General features: G+C 36.3%; 1 protein-coding gene across 2 annotated transcripts; it reads right to left on the bottom strand.

Moving 5' to 3' along the window:
• Nucleotides 1-2,039: 2,039 nt before the first annotated feature.
• On the bottom strand, nt 2,040-11,935 carry LOC129451922 (sentrin-specific protease 7). 2 transcript variants are annotated; one of them, XM_055215472.2, is made up of 21 exons: nt 11,782-11,935; nt 11,361-11,460; nt 11,167-11,265; nt 10,689-10,792; nt 9,070-9,817; nt 8,736-8,991; nt 8,308-8,501; nt 8,046-8,123; nt 7,905-7,938; nt 7,628-7,825; nt 7,195-7,439; nt 5,379-5,518; nt 3,933-4,049; nt 3,669-3,788; nt 3,461-3,553; nt 3,187-3,350; nt 3,055-3,095; nt 2,877-2,920; nt 2,707-2,775; nt 2,448-2,598; nt 2,040-2,350 (listed from the first exon to the last, which is right to left on the bottom strand). In XM_055215472.2, the coding sequence occupies exons 2-21, from the start codon at nt 11,457-11,459 to the stop codon at nt 2,174-2,176; spliced, it is 3,171 nt and encodes a 1,056-aa protein (XP_055071447.2). In that variant the 5' UTR covers nt 11,460; nt 11,782-11,935; the 3' UTR covers nt 2,040-2,173. The 2 variants fall into 2 exon arrangements, 1 of the variants encoding a protein (XP_055071447.2); XR_008646921.2 differs by lacking the exon at nt 2,877-2,920 and having other exon boundaries at nt 2,215-2,350.
• Between the last annotated feature and the right edge of the window lie 547 nt (nt 11,936-12,482).

The following is a 12,482-nucleotide window of genomic DNA, read 5'->3' on the forward strand; positions in this document are numbered from 1 at the left end:
CGATAATGTAGAAGGAAAAGAATGGCCAAAACAAGAAAACAAACAGGATCACAAAATTACTGGAAAAGGGGATACTTTGGTGATTACATAATCGCTTCTCAGCTGAACTTGGGAAAAGGGTCAATGACAAAATAAGCTCCTAAAATTTATTTTTTATTTATTAAACAATATTTCAGTAAATTTTAATGTTTTTTCACAATATTTTTAATCCATATTCAGAAAAATGTCAGGTGGTACAACCAATCACTGCCTATTTGCCAGATACATTTAATGCATTCCCTAGGTCATGCAGGTTGTTTATTTTGTTTGATAGTGGTATTTAAAATTATAATCCTAAAACAGTTTGAAAGTGTAAAACTTATAACTTATAAAACTAACATTTGAGAACTATATTAAAAACAATATTTTAATTTATCAAGATTTTTTTTTACGTATAATAACAATTATAGACAACCTTAGCTTGCATTTATTAAAACTAAAATTATTAGCGAAATTATTCGCTTTTTAAAATTTAGCTTAATGTTTTTATTTCTTAGGGGGGTTTATAGCAGTTGCACCCTTTGACTTTCTGGTTGCACCACATGACCTCTGCAACGAATTTACATTTAATAGACCTCTGCATAAGCTTTTGTCTGTGATATCAAATTCATAAATACTTCTAAAATACAATTAAAATGCATTTGTAAAATATTGTTTTTTGTCTAGTTTTAAATTGGTTGCACCACCTGACACAGAAAGGTTACCAGCCTACCCATACATCATAGTTGCTATTTTTTCAGTATGTGAGAGAAATCTACAAACTTTTCATTCAGCGATAAAGACCACCTGGGATTCACTGGATGATGTGACATCATGTTTACTGTTTATACTTTATACTGTTTATAAAATGTCAAAGATTGTGGTTGTACTACCCTGATATTTGAGAACATTCGAATTGTTGGACAACAGTTTTTCAACTTTCTGAACACCCAAACAAATACTGATATTTATTTCAATTTTTTTATATTTAAACATAAAATAATGACAAAGTATATTTATTTTTGAATTTGTAATCATGTAAACACCATTTTTTAGCAGTTATATTGCTAATTTGTATGGACATTTGCCTCGCCTGCCATTTTACAAGTTTGAGATATAAATACAAATTTTTCTTTTGGTAACTAATTGTTTTTAAACTAAATTGGTTTTATAGATTAAGTGGCACAAAAATATGCATGTCATGTAACTGACTCACAATATTATTGTTTGACCCTTAAGAACCATAACAAACTATAAAGTGAATCAATCAAAATACAAAAAAAATCACTACAAAGAAGTTTAAGTCCTGCCAAAGAATTATTTTTGAAAAGAGAGAGAGAGAGAGTTTTAACAAAAGATTTTAAAAACATTTAAGGGAAATTTTACCCCAAAATGGGTCATTTACTCACCCTAAAGTTGTTACAAACCTGTATATAAATTTCTTTGTTCTGCTTAACACAAAGGAAATATTTTGAGCAATTTTAAATTTTTGGGTGAACTATCCCTTTAAGACTGTTTTTGTCTCATACATTTTCTTCATGAAAAACTGACTAATACTTAAAACTACCATCTGTATCAAATTAACCATCTTCTCAAACAAACAAACAGCAAAACACTGTAAACAGACCAAAATGCTGGGATTAATGGAACAAAGTGGGTGGTCTCTTAATCTGTCTAATCTAAATCTAACGGTCTAATAAGCATTAAACCATACATAACATACACACCCCCTATGGCAAATCTTTCTCTCCACTCCTTTAAAAAAATTGGCTAATCACAACAACAACTTGCACCACACGAAACTTCTAGTCCAAACATGTGCTTTAGGCTTTTTGCTCACATCTTCTACCACATTTATTCAGTACAACCAACCCACTGGTGAGAGAGAGTGTAAACACATGAGGTAATAAACTATGACATGGATTTGCTCACACGTATTTGTCCCTGACATCAGAAGGTGCAAAAATACAAAACGAGTTATATGCCACTTAATGTAAATAAATGGTCCTTCTTGTCTGAGGAAAAATTCAAATGTTCTGATTTATTTCCTTATGAATTTTTCCAGCAATGTATACAAAAACATACATGTATATAAACAGTTCAAAAACACATAAAATATAAATATATCTAGCATAAAACAATGCACATTTAAACACTATACACTACTTAATCTCGTTTTCATCAACTGTAAACTTTCATTTCCTATTGAGCCTTGCTGAAATCGGTACAGGTGTAGTATAAGGTCTCGAATCTCATCCCTCTTCCCTCGCACCTGTTGTCGTGGAAACCAGCGTTCTAATCTCAGCGGCAGGTCGAAGTGTACCACGGGGTCCTGTAAAGAAAAAAAGCACTCGAATTGCATTTCTGTGGTTTACAGTAACACAAATACTATGTTGGATTAACTGGTATTAGGAATAGTATAGGTATACCTGTAAAAAGCTTTCGGCATATTGTAGCAGGTAAAGGCCACAGTCACTGCTGTTGTCCTGCAGAGGGACTTTACAGTGTGAACCTATCATGCGTTCAGCACTAAAGTCACGAGAACCACATTTCTTTGCTTCCCACTCCATCTGAAGGTATCTTAAAAAATAAAAAACACTTGTACTTAAATACAATGCAAACAAAATTCACACATCATACATTACACACCATAGACATGATGACTGTAGTCATAGCGCAAACACTTACTCGCGCAAGACTTTGAAGACACGCTCGTGCACCGATAACTTCAGGGAGTCCATGACGAGTATACACGGTCTGGAAAAAAGTGTAAATAAAGATACAGCATGAAACATGTTATTCAGTCTGTGATGTGGCCTGGCTCGCAATGCATTTGCTACTTTACGATTAACACGCACCTTTGGCAGATAGTTTTTCTCACACAGTTATTTTCTGTGCAGTCCTACAGCGAAAGAAACAAAGGTTTTGCCGTTACTTTACTTGGGGACATGATATCAAATCAATCAAAAATCGAATCAATCCAATATTTCTCACGAAAGAAAACCCTGTCAGTTATTAATGCTTACGGTGACCTACCACAGGATCATGACATTTACTGGGCTTTACGTGGCTGTCATCTAGATAAAGAAAAACAATGCTTAGACTCAAGACATGGCACTCAACATTTCCAGCTTCTGATGGGTCAAAGTATTAAAATTGTCGTGTTACCTGCATCTTTATCCTCATCATTGTTGGATCTGTTGTCTGGTTGGATCTCAGACGCACACGAATCCTCCCCATCATCGCCCTGCCTTGAGCCCCGGGCATCCCAGTTTACATACTGTGGCTCTTCCAGCCCAGGGAAACAGATTACCACCAAATACCAGTGAGATCTGATGAAACAAAACAAAAAAATAAAAAACATGACAGTTACATAAATAAAAATGCAAACCTAGCTAGTGGTTGCTTCATGTAGAGACACATACATGCAAATAACACTTACTCTTGGTTGACAGGCACAAACAGGAAGTCTTTGTCAAAGATGTCTACGTGGCGGGTCCATGTCTTCACACGCTGATGCCTTCTGACCTGAGCTCTGAAAACGCATATCAATCAATCAGTCACAAAATTGTACATTCTATATTATTACTGACTAAATTATATATACAAACTTAATATATATATATATATATATATGATTAAACACTCACGGTATGCTTGTGCTGTCTTCATTTGCATTGTCTCTGCGTGTAAGTTGTTTATAGAAAAAACTGCTGAAAACATGTGATCTGTCGACAGATGACCGGGGGGCTTTTTGCACCAACAAATACCTAAGAGACACATATGCATGATTTTTTTTACATTTGTTAAAATGCTGCAAAATAAGCTGCAAAACAACCAGACTTTAAGGCAATAGCCACTCCAGTGCTTATTGGCACTCATCTTCACTATATAACTTGTAAAACCATCCTTACTTGAGGTAGAAGTCGATGATGACGTCATTAAGAAACTCCCCACTGTCTAAACACTCCAAATCCTCTGTTGTCACACTTAGAGCCCCTTTAGATGGCGGAGGGGGGAACTGAATCAACCTAAAGAGAGTTTTATAAATCAGGACTGAGGTGCAGAAAATATGTTAATGCTACAATATGTTATCCGACCGATTTCAGATGCATAACTATCAGTTTTTAAAGCATGATTTCACCAGGGTTCCCACTTCCCACACCTTAGTTAACTTCATATTCAAGGACCTTTCAAGGACTTTCCAGGTCCAATACCATCAAAATCAAGAACTAAATGTGGGGACACATTTTAAGTGAGAGCAAGGTTGCATCGTGTTACCTTTTAAGATACATTCTTACAGTTCCCTTTCAAGGGAACTTGTGCTGCGTCACTGCAGTGAAACTTTAGGGACAAAATTCAACCAATGGTGAGGCTTAATGACAAAGACAGGGTGGCATGAGAGCCAGGAAGTATATCACTATCTAAAAATATGGCCAAAGACAGCGTTACAGGCATAGATATGTATATAAAGGCTAGATGGCTCGTCCGCGCTGCTGGCCAATTGAGTGCAACGTCCGCATTTTGGCGGCCATCTTACGACAGGTCGCTCGCTCGCTCGTGGCATTGAGTTTTGGTGATGCAGGTACTTTTGAATGACCATAACTTGCTTAGTTTTTTACCGATTTTCAAACGGTTTGGTTTGTTATAAACGTCAAAGATGTACCTATGACACTGCATACCTATACTAAAAATAAAAAATAAATTCATGAAACATGTTAAAGCATCCAGAATTATAGCCACGTTAATAACGTTTGTAAAAACCCAAACCGTTTGAAAATCGGTAGAAAATTGAGCAAGTTATGGTCATTTAAAAGTACCTGCACCATTAAACTCAATGCTACGAGTGAGCGAGCACCCTGTCGTAAGATGGCCGCCAGGTGATGCTGTTAGGGACTCCGCCTTGAGCCATTTAGCCTTTATATACATATCTATGGTTACAGGGACACAGGAAGTATGGCAAGGGTGACGCAGCATCTCGATCCCTTCTCAGGGAACAACAGTTACATATGTAACCCGAGATGTTTTTATGTGTGAAAAAACAACTATGCAAAAAAGCATTATGTTATGAATCAACATTTGCATACAGAAGATATAAGCATTTAAAGTGAACAGTTTAGAACTTGTGCTTAAAAAGTCTAGAATTTGTATGATATTATCCTACACTACACATGGAATAATATGGATTTTTTTCCCCAGAAAACTTCTTGCATAAAATAGATTCAAGCACTTTCAATGACCTGTATCTATGTATGTATTTTTCAAAAACTTCCCAGGGCCTTGAATTTTCACTTTCAAGGATCCGTGGGAACCCTGTTTTACTTGACAACAGAACAGAGGGAAGTACTAAACTTCTCTACCTGCGTGTAGGACCGCAATGGGTGTACGGGGTCCATTCTGGCCCGAGTGCGGGTTCCATGGAAACACTATAGGAACCCCCAGATCTTCTGTGGCACAATGTGTGGACCGGCTTCAGCTGAACATCGTCATCATCCTGACACTGGAGAAACAAACACAAACGTTAAAAGGGCCGTAATAAAAAACAAAAGGAGGTTAAAAATTGACAATGTGAAGCAGATTTCAAGGAAGTAAACAGAAAGCCACAAATGCAGCAGAAAAAAATGGCTTAAAGGGGACATTTCACAAGGCTTTTTTATGATGTCAAATAAATCTTTGGTGTCTCCAGAGTATGTATGTGAAGTTTTAGCTCAACATACCATAATTTATTAGGCTATAGCATGTTAAAATTTCCACTTTGTAGTTGTGAGCAAAAATGTGCTGTTTTTGGGTGTGTTCTTTTCAATGCAAATAAGCTGAACTCTGCACTAAATGGCAGTGGCGTGGTTGGATAGTGCAGATTAAGGGGTGGTATTATCCCCAGGGTTCCCACACCTTAGTTAACTTTAAATTCAAGGAACTTTCAAGGACTTTCCAGGTCCAGTGCCCTCAAATTCAAGGACTGTGGGGACACACATTAGTGAGAGAAATATTACATTGTGTGTTACCTTTTAAGATACATTTTACAGTTTCCTTTAAAGGGAACTCGTGCTGTGTCACTGCGGTGACACTTTGGGGACGCCTCCAGGGGTAAGTGTGTCTGAATGTGTATTTCAAATTCAACTAATGGTGAGGCTTAACGACAAAGACAGGGTGACGGGGGAGCGAGGAAGTATATCACTATCTGACATACTGCCAAAGACGGTGTTACAGGGATGCAGGAAGTATGGCAAGGGAGACGCAGCGTCTCGTTCCCTTCCCAGGGAACAACAGTTATATGTGAACCCGAGACGTTTTCATGTGTCAAACACAACTATGCAAAAAATCATTTTGGTATGAATCAACATTTGCATACAGAAAATATAAGCATTGAAAGCGAAAAGTTTAGCATGTGTGCTTAAAAAGGCTAGAATTTTTCTGATATTATCCTACACTGAACATAGAATAATATGGATCTTTCCAGAAAACTTTCAGCACTTTCAATGACCTGTATCTATATGTGTATGTTTTCAAAAACTTCCCAGGGCCTTAAATCCCCCCCCCCCCAGATTCACAAACTTTGAAGGATTTTAAGGACCCGTGGGAACCCTGTATCCCCTTTTGACATCACAATGGTAGCCAAATTTCAATGACCTAATTTTTCACGTGCTTGCAGGGAATGGTTTACCAAAACTAAGTTACTGGGTTTTTCTTTTACACATTTTATAAGTTAATAGAAGCATGGCGGACCCAATTATAACACTTGAACATGGAAATATGTCCCCTTTAAAAGGGACGGTTCACCCAAAAATGAAAACTCTGTTATCATTTTCTCATCCTCATGTTGTTCTAAAGCTGTATGACACAAAAGAAAATAATTTAATAAATCATGGGAAGCACACAGCTGATAGTAACCAAAAACAAATACGATGGAATTCAATAGGTGTGCTTACCATCATTTATCACAATACTTCCATAATATTTGTTTTCCTACTATGAAAGTCAATGGTTATTGCAGCTGTGTGCTTACCATGATATCAAAATATCTTCTTTTGTGTATAATAAAAAAAAGTCATACAGGTTCAGAGGAACACAAGGTTGAGTAAATTATGACAGAATTTTCATTTTTGGATGAACTATCCCTTAAAGAAACAAACATCCGATGTCACACAAGACCAAAAATTTTGTCTCGACCCTTACGGCAGATGCAGCTGTATCTGCAGCAGTGCTGGTTTGTGCATCAGACTTGGACGTCAGCAGCTGGAGCAGGTGCGTTTCCTGAGAGCTCTGCAGCAGTGTCAGACTTTCTGAATATGTGAGAGGGTAAACAAGCTCCGGATTGCCCTGATTTAGAGCCACCAGCTCCATTAATGAAGTAAAGAATGCCGTCTCAAAGTCATCAACCTGCTCAGCCAAACACAGCACTACAAACGTGCTGCCTTCAGCTGTACACACAACACAATACAGACAGGAAAAGAGATAATATCATTGTAAGTATACAAAAAACCCCATTTAATTACTGCATAAATATGTTTGTGTTGTCATTGCATAAAAAGTTATTTAAAATAGTAACATTCTCCAGCTCTGTAAATGAATAAACACAACATGAAGGTAGTTAAGACAGATAGATGACCTGGGCATATTCCTGGCTGGATATTGGAGAGGTCTTTGTGCAGTTGACGGGCCTGAGCATCAGCCAGCGATAAGAGTAGCACAGGAGGGGGCTCGATCTCATCATCCTTAACCAGTTCACACCCCTTCAACTCATTCCCTTTCAACACACTGTATTTACGAACGTTTTCCATCTCCAAACAAATGATCACTGACGAATCTACAGGTTAGCAGAGAATTCAAGGTTAACAGTAAATAATAAATGTTAACTTTTGTTATGTAATGCAGCATACATTTACCCTTAAATGAAATGGTGATCTTCTCACTTGTGATCTGAATAAAAAAGGTTTAATAAACTTTTGAGATACTCATGCACCAAACACAAATTTAGTTTTTTTATTAATTAGTGCCTATTCTATCATCTTTCATATTGTCATCACCTTCATTTTCGCATTGGATACGACATCAACTCCACCCATGTGAAGAGATGACAGTTGTATCTCGATCATACTAGAGCACTGAAAACACCAATAAGCATCAGTTAATGCATGCTTTGCCCAAAAAACAACTTATAAATAAATCCTTTTAAATAAATCTAAAAAAATGTAATGGTATGTGTCCAAATAATTTTTAAAGCCAATATATTTGAACAATGATCTTTAAATTCTTTAACTTATTTTTGCAGTTTGTCTTCATACCAACCTGTGTAAACAGTTCTGCAATTTGTGACCGACACTCAGTCATTGCTATCTGCTCATACACACTTGCTGGTTTTTCATGTGTAGGTATGTCTTTAATGCCCTCTGGTGGCTGGATGTTTAAGAAAAAATCTTCCTTTTCATTCTCTTTCCCCTCCTCCTCCTCTTCCTCATCCTCCTCTTCACTAGACAGAACAACTGGCAGAGGTAAAAAAGAGTGATTGGCTTCAAATAGCCATTGCACTTCCCATAGCAATACTTTTAAAGAGTGTAAGAGTTAAGAGCACATCAACTGTGATTAAGACTCAAAACACATGCAAACAACCATTTCCTGTCAATTTAATGAAAAACATGTAAGATGTATGTCATAGTAAATAAACTCAAGCAACTAAACATAACCAGAATGTTATTGTGACAACACTAATCACTTACTGGTTTCAGTTGAGAGGGCCTGACAAGACTGTCCCCCTGCACTCACAGAGGCGGAGTCTGAGCCGGAAACCAAGCGACATCTTTTGAGCGGGACCTCCCCATCAGCCCCAACTGAGAGACGTAAGACGCTATCCCTCAACCCATCCAACTCTTGTATCACCTCTCCATTCTTGCGTTTGTGTTTTTCCTTCTGATATTCTCCTGTATCATCTGTGCACTCTTTTGGATCATCCTCTTCTACCATACTGGCTAGATGCTGCAAAAAATCAGTTGTTGATCCAAAAAATAAGGTGTAAAATTGTAAAATTCTGAATGGTTTACCAGTGGGTCTTACCTCACTACCACATTCATCCTCTTTGAGGCTACACTGCTCTGCTAATGATGACGGAGAGTCACGTCCAAATTCGCACCTAGAAGAAACCACTTCATCGGACTCTGACGATTCTTCGGGAATTAATGCTTCTTTTTCTTCAAATGTAGATGGTTTGATTTGTTCAAACAAATCAACAGTAATTTCAACACATTGCGATCCTTCCGGAATTAATGCTTCATTTTCTTTAAATGTAGATGGTTTGATTTGTTCAGACGAATCATCGTTAATTTCAACACACTGTGATCCTTCTGGAATTAATGCTTCATTTTCTTCAAATGTAGATGGTTTGATTTGTTCAGACAAATCATCAGTAATTTCAACACATTGTGGAGAGTCACTTTGTCTGGGTGAAGAAGAGTTACTTGATATTTCACACAGCTCTGGTAGTTTCAGTGATGAGTTTATTTGTACGACTGGTGAAGTTTTGATCTTTATTTGATCTCTGGATGAACATGATTCATTTTTAGAACAAGGGGTTGATGGTGAAGTGTCTTTTGCTCCAGCGGAGTCTGATCTACGTCTTAGTGTCACACTGGTTCTCCTAGTATCGTTGAGGTCACTTGTTGAGGTCTGACCACTCCGCCTCTCTCTTGCTGACCTTTTGCGTTCTGATTGGTTCTTCAATTTGAAACTCTCTCTGCTACCTCTTAGCAAGCTTTGACCCCTCTCGGTCTGGAGGACATCTTCTAATACAATCTTGATCTGACGCCTGTAGAAACAATAATATTAGGACTGCTGCTAACACAAGGAACACAATTACCATGGTTTCTTATAATTATTAGTGTTTTGAACAGACCCTTAACTTTACATATTAAACTAAAATGCATTGTGGAATCAAGCACCAATAACATTATCCTAAAAAAATACCTAAATTTAATAGATTTATACATTTAAAATAATATTAAGGTTTCTCTTACATAAAATTACAAATATGAATATGAATTCTTTATACCATAGCTCTAAAACAGGATTATATTTATATAGTTTATTTACTTAATTTGTTTACTAATGGCACAGTAGCAGTTTTAGTTTACTAGCCAGCATGCACAGATGGTACATGAGTGATAAGCATGAACATTGGTACATATGAGGAGCTCAGATGCTAAATGCCACCTCTGTCAAAAGTGAGATAATGATATTGAGCGAACGCTCTCGGCACGTTTATTTAAGTACTTTTGCTCCCATTCCGTTAATCCCAGCTTCAGGCCATTCAGAAATACGGGTTCAGAATCCATTAATAGTCTGATTAAAAAAAGCTCATTTACAAGAAAACATGTCAGACACACTAAGAGGGTTTTGCACCTGAGCTCTTCATATGTTAAAGACAGATAAGAAAAGTGCATCACTTACAACTCACTGTGTGTGTCTCACTGTGTGTGTGTGCATGTAAATGTGCTCATGGCTTAATGAGAACACATCCTTTGACAGGAAACAGGTGTGTAATAAAAAACGTTAAACGTTTAGATTTAACCCTCAAAACTTTGCAGTCTTGTCAAAAGATAATGCATCTAAAGTCATAATGTAAACAAATAAGCCAGTCCGAATTTTAGTATTGTACCAGAACCCACCCAGCACATTACCTTTGAATATCCTTCCATGTTATGCACACTTGATCATTGGATGTTTGTAATTTGGTATCTGATTGATCGGATGTACCATTTGATGCCAGCTGTGTCCAATGGATCTAATAAAGATAATCAAAAACGAGTAATACAGGTAAACAAAAGTTTTATGAGATCTTAGGGTATTTGTTGTGAAAATAGTTTGTATAAAACTAATGTTATAAAGGAGAACATTTTCTATTCATTTCTTACTATTTCACTAATTGTATTTATTTATTTATTAAATAATACTAAACGACCTTAATAAATATTTAATAACTGGTTTGTAACCCACAAGTGATGTGATCGTTTACATGGCATTACAACCAGTGAGCAATAACAGCAATTTTTTTAATTCCAATTATTTTTGACTTTTGACATTCTTAACTGAGTTTAAAGTGTAACAATTTACTGAATAATAGTTATATTGATAAACATATTTTTTAACCCATCTTACGGTCACATTGGAGTTGTTCTTTTTCCGATCTTTAGACATCTTTGTATCCTCATCTTCGGATGTGGAACATCTCCTAGAGATCTTAAGTGGATTTTCAGTCTGGGACACATAGACATGGTAAAAAAGTTAATTTTGAATATATTTTGGTAGAACTGATCAACAATTTCACTAGTGTTGTTTATGCATAAACTTACCTGACAGCTGTCACGTCTGACAACCGGCGAGATGGTCAGAGCTCTCCTCCGTTCCAGAGTGTCAGACACGAGGCTGCTGCGAGCTTTATCATGTGGCATTCTGCAAACAAAGGTTTAAATGCCTCTTTTAGATCACAGACACAAAACATGCGGGAAGCCTGTACCATTGTAACATGTCTTAGGACAGCTGACTTAGCAATGAATTCTGCACTAAACTCTTACTGAAATGATTTTATTTATTAATAATTAAAAACTTCTCATTTGGGAAATATGTATGTATAAGCTAAGCTTACACGCTCTGTGAGACAATCAAAACATGCACACATGCAATTTTTTTAAAAAGTTCCTAATTTCTGGCTAACGTAAATAGAATCTGCTAATACAGTCTGCTATTGTGTGGTTTTAACATTTATATACCTACTTTAAAATCCCAAAGTCAGGGTAAACTGTAGATCATGATAAATCAAAATAATTCCGCTACGGAACCGAAAGTGAGCACATGAACATTTGGATTATTACCCTCCACTAAAAACTTCCGCTAGTAACCGGAAGTCACGTGCTATTTTTCTTTTCGAAGCTGTTACGTAAAACAAAAGATTACGGGCGCCATCTAGTGGCGTGAGGAGCATGTACACTGTATTTAACCAACGGGACAGATCTCGAAGAAGGATGCTGAACGTATTTGAACACCCAAACCCTTTCAACATTTAATTTTAAAAGTATTTTCAATTAATAAGAAGTTTGTCCTATTTTAAAGTTTTATATCCTTTGGGAACACTTTTTTTTAAATAACAAAAACATATACTAATATAATATTAAACAATTACACTATTATATACACAATACAATAAAAAATAAATTAAATAAAATTAGAAGAAAAAAGGAAGCCAGGGGAAGAATAATACAGAGGTCAATTAAATAAAATATCAAATAAAAATATTGTAAAGCTCACACAAGTTTAGGGTCTTTAAAGATTTTTTATTAACAGAATTTCTAACACTGGTCATGTAGAGAGAGCAGTATTAAAAGCAAGTCAACAAAATCTAAAAATTATAAAATTTGGTTCCTCATTTTTAAATGTACAATTATGAATATGAAATGATAAAAGTCAAATATACATGA

Source organism: Misgurnus anguillicaudatus, chromosome 17, assembly GCF_027580225.2.
Source record: "Misgurnus anguillicaudatus chromosome 17, ASM2758022v2, whole genome shotgun sequence".
Classification (NCBI taxonomy): domain Eukaryota; kingdom Metazoa; phylum Chordata; class Actinopteri; order Cypriniformes; family Cobitidae; genus Misgurnus; species Misgurnus anguillicaudatus.